At 28.6% G+C, this 13,625-nt stretch overlaps 1 protein-coding gene across 1 annotated transcript in view; it reads left to right on the top strand.

Moving 5' to 3' along the window:
- Nucleotides 1-12,087, top strand: part of LOC107452306 (chaperonin containing TCP1 subunit 1) — a 34,623-nt gene extending 22,536 nt beyond the window's left edge. The window contains exons 8-12 of the mRNA XM_016068695.3: nt 5,535-5,710; nt 6,162-6,285; nt 6,499-6,691; nt 9,185-9,348; nt 11,718-12,087. Of these exons, the coding sequence (XP_015924181.1) occupies nt 5,535-5,710; nt 6,162-6,285; nt 6,499-6,691; nt 9,185-9,348; nt 11,718-11,895 (835 nt within the window). The 3' untranslated portion in view covers nt 11,896-12,087. The remainder of the gene's footprint in view (nt 1-5,534; nt 5,711-6,161; nt 6,286-6,498; nt 6,692-9,184; nt 9,349-11,717) is intronic.
- The last annotated feature ends 1,538 nt before the right edge of the window (nt 12,088-13,625 follow it).

Genomic DNA, 13,625 nt, shown 5'->3' on the forward strand with positions numbered 1-13,625 from the left:
ACGTCACTGAACTAGCCGATCCAAACGTCGTTCTCCCTCCCTCTGTAACGAACGAAAACGGTACTGAACTGTCGACTACTACTTAGCTTGTAATCACGTGGTGTGCGTTAAAAATGAAACCGAAGAAAACTTATTTTCAATCGTATAAGAATTCTTATACTGCAGAGTTTCCATGCATAAAAAAATCAAACAAAGGAGAAAAGTATGCTTATTGTACGATTTGTTTTTCTGACTTTCTAATATCGCACGGAGGTAGAAATGATATACATCGCCACGTGACCGGACCGAATCATGCCAAGAACATTGAAAACGCTGAAAATAACCAAAGACTAAGCAAATTTTTTAAGCCACCTGATAATGTCCAAGATGAAGTAATGCGTGCTGAGTTATTGTTTACCTCTTTTTTAGTTGAGCATAATGTTCCGCTAAATGCCGCCAGCCATGTGGGTCCGCTTTTTCGAAAGATGTTTCCGAAAAGTGAAATTGCGAAACGTTACGGATGTGCTAAAACCAAAACTGCATCCCTTGTCCATGAAATGGCTATGGATCGAACTTCAGAAATCATTAAATATTTGCAAGAACAAGCATTTACTGCAGCATGTGATGGTAGTCACGAAGCTGATTATAAGTTGTACCCAGTTGTGGTGAGTTATTTTAACGTGGATCTTCAACGCATTGAAAGTACTTTATTGGCAATCCCAAATTTGGAAGGAAACTCCACAGGTGAAAATATAAGCTCCCTTCTTTTAAATGTGTTTGCTAAATATGACATTCCTTTTAGAAATTGTATAGCATTCAGTGCAGATAATGCTTCTGTTATGCAGGGAAAGAAAAATGGTGTGATTTCATTTTTAGAAAAAGAAAATGAGCACATAATATCAATTGGATGCTGCTGCCATTTAATACATCTTGCCTCTGAAAAAGCTGCTGCAACTTTTCCCGTTAGGATAGATGAAGTTTTGGTAGATATTTTTTACCACTTAAAAAGGAGCGTTAATCGTAAGGACTCTCTTAAGAAATTTCAGGAAATGTATGGTAAAGAAGCACAAAAAGTGCTTAAGCATGTGTCAACTCGCTGGTTATCGTTAGGGAGAAGTCTTACACGCTTGGTTAATCAGTGGGATCCACTTACAAGTTATTTCAGAGCTGAAGTTTCCACTTCCAGTGTGTCTGTATCATCTACTTTGTCATTTTTCAAAATACCAAAAGTAGTTGATACAGAAAGCAACACAAGAGTAGAAAAATTGAAGGATAAGCCTAAAGTGGAAACTAAGACACATAAGCAGGACCCAACTAATGATAAAAAAAGGAAAAGTTCACAACAAGAAATTGTGAATATTGTTAAAAGACATAAAGCTCAAAAAGATTCTTCAACTTTATCCAAAGAAGAGAAAATTTTTATGTTTTTATCTTCAGATTTGAATAAGTGCTTTAGTTTATTTCTTTTAAATGTTATCCCTACATTTGAAAAGGTAAATGTAATTTTACAGTCATCTTCCCCACAAATTCATCGATTAAGAGCTCTTCTTTTGGATATGTTGAAAGAACTTTTTTCGAAGTTTGTTAAACCTTCTGAGGTTAAAGGAAAAGAGTTAACATGTGTCAATTTTCATTCTTCTTTCAACCATAAAGATCAGCAAGATTTAGTTATAGGCAACGCAGCAATGGACTTAATTTCAAATTCTTCGGAAGAAGAAAAATCATTGTTTTATTCAGCTGTTATCAAATATTTCATAACTGCCTGTGAATATATTATTAAGAAATTCCCTTTAAATGATCAAGTACTCAAACATGCTGAAGTTGCTGACTTAAATAAAATTGAAAACTCCAGTTTTGAAAGTGTGAGATATTTTGTAAATTTGTTTCCCTTCCTTTTAAAAACAAAAAGTAATGAAACCAAGCTTACAGCAATGGATGAACTGCAGAAACAGTTTTGCCAACTTCAGTTGGAAGATTTGAGTGAAATAACTGTTCCAGATAGATCAATTGATGTGCAGTGGTCAATGATAAGTCAAATGAAAGGTGCGGATGGCATGTTTAAGTATGAAAAATTGGGAAACATTGTATTGTCAATTCTTCTCATACCACATTCAAATTCAGAATGTGAGAGAATTTTTAGTTTGGTTAGAAAGAACCGTACTGAATCGCGAACAATTATGTCTAATAAAACTTTAGAAAGCCTGCTTATATTAAAAACCAAATTTTCTAAAATCTGTCACGAACAAGTGTTTGAAAAAGATTTTTTAATTAAAGCAAAGAAGGCTACTTCAGCTTCTTTAAATTCAGCATCCTCTTTTGCTGTTGATTTAGAGGAAAACCCTTAAAGAACTATTTTATTTTGCATATAGCATTTTTTTAAAAAGTAGCATCATTGTAATAGAATTTGAAATAATTGTAATAGAAATTGAGATGACAAATGGTTGGTTGATTAGATATTTCTGTACATTTTCTAACAAGTGCAATTAAAAAATTTAATGAAAATTTGGTTCTTACTTCATCAACATTCAATCATGTGATAGATTCTATAATTAATATATTTATTATTCATTTGTGGTGTATTGTTACTTATTAAATAATTCGAATAGTCTTAAATTTTTCGTAAAAAAAGTTTTACTGATGGCAGTTTTTTTAAGTTGGCAAGTATGCAAATAGACGTGGAAAAAAAATTATTTCTTTAATTATAATACATTTTTAACGTCTTCTATTTTGTAAAGCATTGAATATTTTTGCTGTATCATCATAGAAGATTTTGATTTTACAAGGTATTTGTCCCTCTTTCATTAGTGCATAAAAAATTTGAACGTCTTACATGAGGAAACCTTACCTTCCTTACGGTTACAGAGAAATGTGTTCTGAAAGGGGTTCTGTGGTTCGGAAGGGTAGTGTTCTGTTCAAAAAGGTTCTAAACAATACTGGTAAATAGAGAAGCTAGGTAACAGGGCAGATGTTGAAAATAATGAAAGATCCAGGAAGAAAAGTGAAACTGATTTTATTCTAAATAGCGTAATGTGAAGTTTTTTCCAAAATGCGAGAAATTCACGAATTTTGAAATTGATTTATAGAATGCGCGAATTTCTCGCGGTGATCATTTTTTTATGCGAGTAAAGAAAACAAATATGTGCGGTTCTTGCGTTCTCACGCTGTACTGAAAACACTGTCTTTTCCAGCATAAATTTTGAAAAATTCATGGAATATCGTTTCTAACTTTTCAGTACTTTTAAATTTCCATATTTATCTTCATTATTATGATCTTTTGTAAAATCATGATGAATTTAACTAAATTTTGCTCAGAGAGATTAGGTTATTCCTAAGTATAATGAGAAAAATACATTTATATTAAAAATTAAGAGATAAGAGTTTATCAGTCTGCATATATTCTTAAAAAATAAATGTGTGATATTTTATAAATTATTACTTTTCCACTAGTATTAAAATCTGACAATCAGTTTGTTTAAAATAAATTTTATTTTCAAAAAATTTGGTTTCAGAGGTTAAAAGTTATATGATAAATACACTTAGAGTCAAGCATTTCAAAGTAGACTTTCAAAATTAGAAATTGATGGAATTAGAATAGAGAAAATTTTATGAAAACTTAACTCTGAATGTATGTTATGTCGTGCAAAAATATGCAGATTTTCTATCATTTAAAAGCTAAATTATTATTTCATTTTATGCTTTTCTCAATTATCTTTTTATTCTGCAACCTAATAACAGATTTTAATGATAAATAATATTCTGTCCTGGTTTTTAGTTTTTTGTCTTGATATTTCTGTGTATTCAGAATATCATGTTTTCTGAGAAAACAAATGTGGAGTTTTCAAAAGTAGATTTGAGGAATCGAAAAATTTGTATTTTTGAACTAATATCTTTTTAAGTGATGTTAAAAAAAATTACAAAATTGGATAGTTCCAATTTAGTGAATGTCTACTAATTTTATTCTAACATAATAGCTTTAGTCACAGGATCCATTGCTTAAACCATTTTGAGAATTCATTTATTATATGAAAAAGAAACTCTACAATTTTAAGTCATCAAATTTTTTTGGTGACTAACTCGACTTTTTATGATTACTTAATATAAACTGCATTTGTTAAGCAAATGCAGTTTATATTGGATCATCTGTTATAACAGATTATATATATTATTATATAACAGATTTGTTGGGTGGACTTTTATAGTTTCACAATTGATTCCAATCGACAATTTAAAAAAAAGTCATACTGAATTTTTTTTAATAATGAATTAAGAATGAGAAATTATACACTGTGTTATCATTTCGAGATCATTTAAACCCTACTTTAAAATTATTTGACTAAGAAAATGTTAACTAATTGATACTGCTTGTTTTTTTAATGCACTGGTACTATAAAAATCCTCCATACATTGAATTGAAACTATTGAGAGTTGTTCAGTATTGATAACATTATATTGGAAACTTGTAGAACTTTTTTTTTTAAACCAAGTAATTCTGAAGTTAAAAATAGTATATTTTATTATCCTTTTGTAGTAAAATTTGCTTTTAATACTTATGAAAATCAAGGGAAAAGAATGATTTATGTCTAAATTGTTGATTCTAGGATAAACTAATTTAAAGGTTTGAGAATTTTCAGTAGCAAGCATTAGATTGAAATCCTAAAAATAAAAGTCTAGGCAAATATAACAAGCACTTATTTACATCCCCTAAAAATATTAAAGCAAAGTGTGCAAATTTTGATGTTGAGAAAAAATAAAACTTAATAATCTGATAGATCAAGAACCGTTTCTTCTCCTCAATCAATACTTTCTTTCTAGTCTTCTGACAGTCTTCTTCACTATACAGCCTTTGTATAACTTTTGTGGAGAACCAATTTTCCATGCTATTGGTTTGAGAAAATTTAGTAATCCTCAAAATGTGCAAGATGATCCAATGTTTTTTGTGGAAAATGGCTGAAATTGGTCTTTCCTCTTGATTTACATATTATATTAATCTAAGCAAATATTCCTTTTTTAAAAGTAGTCTGGTATATGCAAACTGTTCCAAAGAATGTCCTGATTTTTTTTTTCTTTGGCTCACTATGAAGCCTGTGTTTTTTGTTATGGTAAATTATTTGATCAGTTACCTAATTAATTTTAAACTATAGCCTGGTTTTCTCCAAATTTGGTCATTTTTTAGTTATGAGAAAGTACTTATTCTCTGTACTTATTCTCACATGATGTAGAGATCTCACGTTTTAACATCAATTTTCGGTTAAATGGCAGGGCTCGTACATTATATCAAGCATAGACTTTATTTTTAGCACATAACCTATTCTTGCATTTTGAATTCTGTTACCATTGTGTATTCTGTCCACCAGAGCTCTATACTTGTGTATATGCATTCTGTTTTCAAACTTAAATAATTTTTAGACTATTTGCATTTGGTGACTATTTGTTAGATCACCAAATGGTTAGAATGTGTTTAATTAATGCTCACAAATAAGCATGTTTATTTGTAGTTTTACAATCAAATTATGTAATGTGAAAAGAATATTGATAAGCATTTTCAATATTTCCAGGGAATCTGATATTACTAAGGAAAGAATTCAAAAGATATTATCAGCAGGTGCTAATGTTATTCTTACAACTGGTGGCATTGATGACTTGTGTTTGAAATATTTTGTTGAAGCTGGTGCTATGGCTGTGAGGAGATGCAAAAAACAAGATTTGAAAAGAATAGCCAAAGCTACCGGAGGTATGTGGTTAATTCAAATGAAGGCTTTCATACTTATTTCTGCTTATTTGTTTTTAATATTGTAACTACACGTGACCTACTATTTCTCAAACAGAACAAAATTATTTTATTCAAAAGATACAAGGCACTAAATAGTAAAGTTTGAAAATTTACAAAAAAAAAAAAATTTTTTTATTTTTATCACCATACTTTAATCTATACAAGCTATACACTATATTGCCAACGTTATTTATAAGAAATTTCTTCTGTGGAAAGGTCTGTTGATTTGCAACTATTAAATTTAAAAAATTGACTGCTTATTAGGAAATTTTAATAAAGTTTTCTCAGCAACAGAATTTGCTTAGAAACAGAAAGAATTTGGTAAAATTAGGCACTTAAAACATTGTTTTGTGCATTTGATTTTTCACATTGCTTGCTTTAATTGATTTTTTTCCTCCCCTTTTTCAAATAGCTCAATTTTTGCAAAGCTTAGCAAACCTGGAAGGAGAAGAGAGTTTTGAAGCATCTATGCTTGGAGAAGCTGAAGAAGTTTGCCAAGAACGTATATGTGATGATGAACTTATTCTTATCAAAGGGTTTGTATTATTATTTTTACGCAAGATTTCTACCTCAAAATGTATCTAATTATTTTTGTTTATGCTACAACTTCTCAAATAAGTAAAAAAAAAATTTGCAACTTATGGAGAAAAATTTTACCATTGCAGCTAAGTTGTAATTTAGGAAAATGCATAATATCTATTTGTGTGTACCAATTTTGGGGTGATTATTTTTCTTAACTTTTTTTGTAGGCCAAAAGCTCGCACTGCCAGCTCTATCATCTTGCGGGGTGCCAATGACTTTTATGTAGATGAAATGGAAAGATCCATTCATGATTCTTTGTGTGTGGTCAAGAGGGTTTTAGAATCAAAGACAGTTGTTCCTGGAGGAGGAGCTGTTGAAGCTGCTTTGTCAATCTACTTAGAAAATTTTGCTACTTCATTGGTAAGTGCAAATTAAGTGCTCTTTATTGTAAGCTGAAAATCATTTTGCATGAAATCGGGGCTTGGCAAGTTTTTGCCACAATTTGAAGCTTTTGTGTGCAGTTTTTGTATTTTATTTTCCTTAGTATGTTTTTAAAAATTTCATAAAATTTAATCTTATTTTGTAGTTTAAAATTAAATACTATTTAAATATTTCAGAAATAAAATTTTGTTAATTTTTTTAACATAAAAATAAAACATATGTAATTTGTTTGCCCTTCTCATCTGAAAAAATATATATATATTTGCCAAATTTGGAGGGAGGCAATTAATAATTCTCTATATAATTAGACTACTTAGTTAAAATTAAAAATTTAAGTATAGTCTGAAGAAATACCTAAACAATCTCATGATTTTTAAATCTCATGATTTATTAATCTCAAGGATTTTATTAAATTGGTAGAATTGCTCTTATAGAAGTATTTATTGAATTATACTGAAATATGTTTTAGCGGAGATTTAAAATTGTTGCTACTACACATACATATTTTCAATTTGAATTTATATTCCTGCTGTTATTCCTTAATTAACAGAATTTAGCGCAACACATTTGCTATCATGAGTTTGAAATTTTGCCTGTGTTTTCCATTGTTCTGCCAAAAGAAAGTCCTTACTTTGTCCTACCAAGCCTGCCTGAAATCATTCTTTATTTTGAATCCATGCCTGCCAATTTTTTATTTTTTCAAAGATGATTTTGCCCAGTGGTAGCAAAATGAATTTTAAATTGCAATTTTAGACAGAAACATTCGCTGTATTTTGAAAAAGTTTATACGTAATACAAAAATTGTATTTTATATAAATATATATGCTTAATTTTTTTAAAAATAGTGGTGGATCAGAAATATTATAAATTAAGTTTATAAATGCAAGGAATATATAGAAAGCATTCATTTTACTACCACTTTAAATATAGAAATAAAATTTTACGCCAAATACGTAAAAGTTGGCAGGTATGTGAATCTGGTTTATTTTTATTTTATTAACCATTACCTAGCAAAACCGTCAGTTTATTTCTGTGTATCATTGCAACTTTTGTATGTTAAGATTTTTGAAAAATTGTTATTAACACACTGTTTATGTATAATATTTGAACTGTCCCTAATAATCACTATTTTTTATTAGAAAAGTCTTTATACTATTTTGAAGTATTAAATGTTTTTATCCCCAAAAAAAATCAGGTTTTTTGGGGGGAAATAATGGAAAAAATATTTGTGTATATGAATTTTATTTTATAGTTTCCAACGGAAACTTAGGGCAATCAGTAGAACTATTGACTAATCATCCACAAGTTCTCTTTATAATTTTTAATGTTTTTATAGGTCAATATAAAAGATTTCTTAAGTTATGATTTATTTTCGTTACTAAAACAAAATGACCATCAAAGCTTTCTAATTAACAAACATTAGATAAACATTTAATAATAGCCTAAGCCGAAAAATCCTCCGTTTTTTTTTTTTATTATTATTATTATTTATTTTTATTTTTTTTACGCGGTTTCTGACTTTTGTTACATTTTTATCAATTTTCATCTATATTATGAAGGAAAAAAATTTTACATCATAAAAATTACGTCCGTAGTTTTGTGATTAGGGCGGCGTTTCACTACACCGCAGCATTTTTTCTCTCTTCACACGCAGAAGGATTACTGCAGCCAAGAATCACATACTTTGTTTCAATCTACACTAGACTCTTGCATTTTGAAAAAATTTGAAATGAAATTGCCATTACTAGACTGTTATAAAAATTACTCTGAAGCGTTACGTGAAATTCGAGGATCATAATATATCATAAAAGAAATTGAAATTTTAAAAACTACTATCAAATTATCGCTAAGCGAGTGCATAAAATGTTATTCTTCGTTTCACAGTACGTATGATTAAAAATTTCCCTTACAAAACTATGGGGCAGTAAAAAATCAAGAAATTCCGAAAGTTCCATTGTGTGATAATATAGTGTTTAAAAATCATGTGAAAATCAGTTTTAATAACTACTGCAATAATGATTGACAGTAGAATCATCGTTAACAGGTGGGTCTAAAAATGATTACTCAAATGCATGGTTTGAAATTAGCAGTATGCTATAATAATATATTAAAATGTCGAGAATTTAAAAATCTTGGAAATTTGTAACAATAGCTGTCAAATAGCGATTGGCAAACCAAATGGATTTATAGTGGAATCTTTGCTAATCGAATTTGTCTAAATAAAAAATAATTATTCGAAATTCATGGTACACTATAAAATCTTATTAAATCTTTGCGATTTTAAAAAGCATGCAGAAGTATGTTGTAATAACTATAAGTAACATTTCGCAATTTTTTCTTTTTCAATTTGTATACTTTTTTTCCAGCCTAATAGACGTGCAGCTATGTGTTACTTTTATTGCATAATTGTGTTTATATTTTAGTTTACAAATAGTTATTTTGTTATTATACACTAGTACACTTATCTTTCAGAGCTCTCGGGAACAGTTAGCTATTGCTGAATATGCAAAAAGTCTGCTAGTTATTCCTAAAACATTAGCTGTCAATGCTGCTAAAGATGCTAGCGATTTAGTTTCGAAGCTTCGAGCTTATCATAATAGTTCACAAACAGTACAGGAACATGCTGATCTAAAATGGTAAATTTGCTTTTAATTTTTATATGCAGGGATGAGATTCTTCCGCGGATTCTCGGATTTCCGCTTTTTTTCAGATTTTTCCATTTTTCCCGCTAATTTCCGCTGAAATTTTTTTTTTTTGCACAAGTTAAAATATTTTATGAGGAATTTAATTTTCCGAGGGGGGAAATTATTGAAGTCCCTTTTCCTGCCTCTGAAGTTTCTCTAAAAATCATTTCCTTGAGATAAAACTGGTTGACCAGGGATGAGATTTTTTTTGTCTCTCGAATTTCAGCCTTTTTATCAAAAACTCCGATTCTCTAAAAGTTTCGTTTTTTTTTAAATAAATATCCCGTTTTTTTTTTTTTTTTAAATTCAGTCATTGAAGTAAAATAATTATATTTATTTACGATTTTCAAAGATAAACAGAAAATTCAATCTACGCCCTAGCTGCTGACCCTTCCGCATTTTTACTTATTTTAGCTATTTTCTCCGATTTCACGCACAGAAAATAAGATTTTCCGTATTTTTTATCCATCGGCTGGATAGCTCTTATTTTCGTAATTCAGACGTCGCTGCTTCTTGTATTCTGGCGTGAAAACAAGCAAAAAAAGAGGAAAAAAATACAGGTGGATTTGCGGTGAAAATATTTATTTGCTCATTCAATTAATCTTGTAAATTTTTATTTATTATGTCTAAACAAAAACAATACAAACAAGCCTTTTGGAAATCCCAAGTCCAGACTCTGCAAATATCTCGATTTTTATTCACGCGGTTTTAATATCAATCATTGATTTTCGTATTTACCTGATTTAAAAGTTGCACATTGCGATTCTTATTTACGCTATTTAAATATCGTATATTATGATTCTTATTTACGACATTTAAAAATCCAATATCGTGTTTTGTATTTATGCATTTATAAAATCGCGATTTTATTATCAAATCTCGATTTTCGTATTCACCTGATTTAAAAGTTGAACGTTGCAATTCTTATTCAGTCGATTTAAATATTGTACATTGCGATTTTTACTTACGAGATTTAAAAAATCAATATCGCAATTTGTATTTTCGAACTTTTAAAGCCCTATGTAGCAATTCGTATTCACGCGAGCTTAAAATCCAATATCGTGATTCATTTTTGTGATTGTAATATCGCGCTATTTAAAAATTATGCATCGTGATCAAAAAATTAAAAAATCATGATTTGTATTTTCGCATTTTTTAAATTCGATGTAGAGTTTCATAGTTACGTGATTTATCTCATATCGGGATTTATATTCACGTGGTTTACAAGTTTTTTTTGTCAAATTTTTGTTTATATATATATATATATTGGATTTCCTCTTTTTTACTTTTTGATTACTCTCATCCCTGTATATGTCGTTTTCTGTTTTTAAGGATCTAATAATTTTGTTATGGATGCTTGACAAAAACTATCAATCATTTGATGATTTTTAGTTTTTGGCTTAATTTATATAAAGAAAAATTGTAAAAATGTATTCAATATTTTTTTTAAAAAAATTATAATAAGACTCATATTAATATTTTCTACTATTTTGTTTTGTGGAAATTTTACGGTAATACATTTTTTTTTATCAAAAAATTTGTCTTTGCAAAAAAAATATTGATTATCTTTTTACTTCTGATTTTAATCTTTAAGTTCTGAAAGTTTTATTTTTGAATTTGAAAGTAAAAAAAAATTTATGCACCAATAAAGATGTCCAATGATTCTCTGTCTTGCTGTCCAATTAAGATGTGACAAACCAGAAACGAAAGTATCCCCATTCTCAATATCTTTCAATATGGTGCACACAGAGGGCATGAGGCAGAAGCTACTATGCCTATATTATTAAGATATGTTGCTGAAGGTAATCATGACTTGTTTGCATTCGAAAACAAGCAACCCTTATCTTCCTTGATAAATTAGGGGAGTTCTATTTTATTTTGTATAAGGCTCTCCCAACCTTTTCAGCTACTCTGCTACTATAATGAAGTTTTTAGTGGTTATAATTATTTTGAATAATAAAGAACGATATTGATCTTCGTTGGTACTTTTTTCAATTGCTTAGTTGGCTTTGGTTTATGTTAGAGAATGCTACAAAATATTGATTAATAATTTTATCTTTATTTTTGTACTATGTTTAACTTTCTTTTATAATACTTAATTTATATTTTGCTAATAATCATATTTAATGAAAACTTAATTTAAGGAATGGTGCATTTTCATTTGATCCTTCTTAACTCTTTTGTATGATTGATCTGTATTTTTATATTAGATTCATTTAAAAAAAAATTTATATATTTTTTATTCTATTATTATTTATTTGTTTTTTTGAAATTATGCATTAAATTTTTTAATTGTAATCATAATTATTTTTATCTTATAGGGTAGGTCTTGATTTATATAATGGAACTGTGCGAAATAACAAGAAATATGGTGTTCTGGAACCTGCTATTTCCAAAATAAAGTCCTTGAAGTTTGCAACTGAAGCAGCAATTACCATTCTTCGCATCGATGATCTTATTAAACTTGCGCCTGAACAAAAAGATAGGGGTGATGATTGAGAAGGGAAAAAAATATAAGGACAAACCTCTGAACTGCACAGTGCTTAAACTACGTACTAAACTTATGAAGCATTCATTGTTTAACATCGCTTAATATTTGTTATGATTTCATCATGTGTTGATCACATTTGCTTGTATAATAACACTTTGGTACTGGTTTTTTCCTAATAAATTATCCATTATAACGTAAAAGTTGGAATGTCTTGTTATTTTTTTACAAGTAAGCAAAGCATAATTTTTTTTTTTTTATTGCTTTGTAGAATTATTCTTGTTTTAAACTGTGCATGTTACAGATAAAGCAAAAATAAAATAAACCTAGGTTTGATCAGTTAAAGTGCTTTCCTATCATATTCTATTATAAAGCCTAAAGAACTTCCAGCACTTTAACTAGCTAAAATTAAGTCTAGCCAATCCGAATCTAGTTATATTCATCTATAAAGCAATGTAATATTACATAATGCATTAAAAAAAAATTCTTGCACAATATCAAACTTTCATCATATTTAAATTAACTACATTGATGCCCTGAGAAACGTCCAGTGCTTCCACCTTTAACCATCTAAAACTAATCCCAGTTGGTTAGTTAAAATCAAAATCTAGTTATATTTATTTATAAAGCAATATAATATTGCATAAAAATAATTCTGGCCGAGTTTAATACCTAATCAGACTTGCATCATATTTGAGTTAACTACATTGATATCCTTTAGGCAGAAATTATTGTGCTCCAAAAAAAAATCCGGATTTTTCGCTAACTGCTATCTGGAAGTTTCCGGAAATCATCGATCGCATTCATGTATAAAAATTCTTGTCTATTTTATTTAAAAAATAACTAGATTTTATACTTGGCATCTCTTTTATTTGGAAGTATTTTTTTCTGGTGGAATAGTGAATGTGACAAGAGGTAAAAGTAAACTTATAGTTATTCATTTAAATTATGCTGCATATAATTTATTTAGAATTTCGTATTTTAAAAATATCAATGATTTAAATTTTTAAGCATATTAATTTTTTGAAATGCTTCATTAATGATTTTACTCTAGACATTTTCAGGATTTTTGAGTTGGGCTCACAATCACCCCTGTTTAGGTTAAAGAACTGTATAAAATGCAGTGTTGCAACAAACAGTGAACACAATAATTTTTTTTTTCCTTAAAAATAAATATGTTGAAAATTTTGAATTGCAAATTTGAGTCATCGCTTTTTAATGCTCTCAATTTGCACAGATTCAATTGTAAGTCTATTTTGTTTCTCGGTCGCCTTTTCAACGGTTACTACGAAATTCTGCATGATTTTTAAAAAAAACAGCTTTTAATACGATACGTGAATTTCGAATTTGAGTCATCACTTTTCACAATATATATATAATTGCTAAATCAATTATTGATAAAAGGAAGAAAAAAATTTATGCTATAACACTAAGGTTTATATAAAAATTATCATATTGGCCACCAGTGTGACTAAATGGATCATGGTATATGACAATTAAGTCATTTAATAAAATTTTAGTCATATTATTGAAGAAAAAAAATTTCTTATTTGGGCAACTAAAAGCAGCTTTTTTGTTCATTTTTTTCTGTGGCAACCCTGAAGATATTAATATAATACTGTAGGTTATAATGGTTAGTGGAATCAACTACTTAGTGTAGTTATTTATAAGGATGCCATCATTTATATAAGACAATATTAAAATTTCTTTGGTTTTCAAACACATAAAAGCCGGATATCAG

Source organism: Parasteatoda tepidariorum, chromosome 3 (assembly GCF_043381705.1).
Source record: "Parasteatoda tepidariorum isolate YZ-2023 chromosome 3, CAS_Ptep_4.0, whole genome shotgun sequence".
NCBI lineage: Eukaryota > Metazoa > Arthropoda > Arachnida > Araneae > Theridiidae > Parasteatoda > Parasteatoda tepidariorum.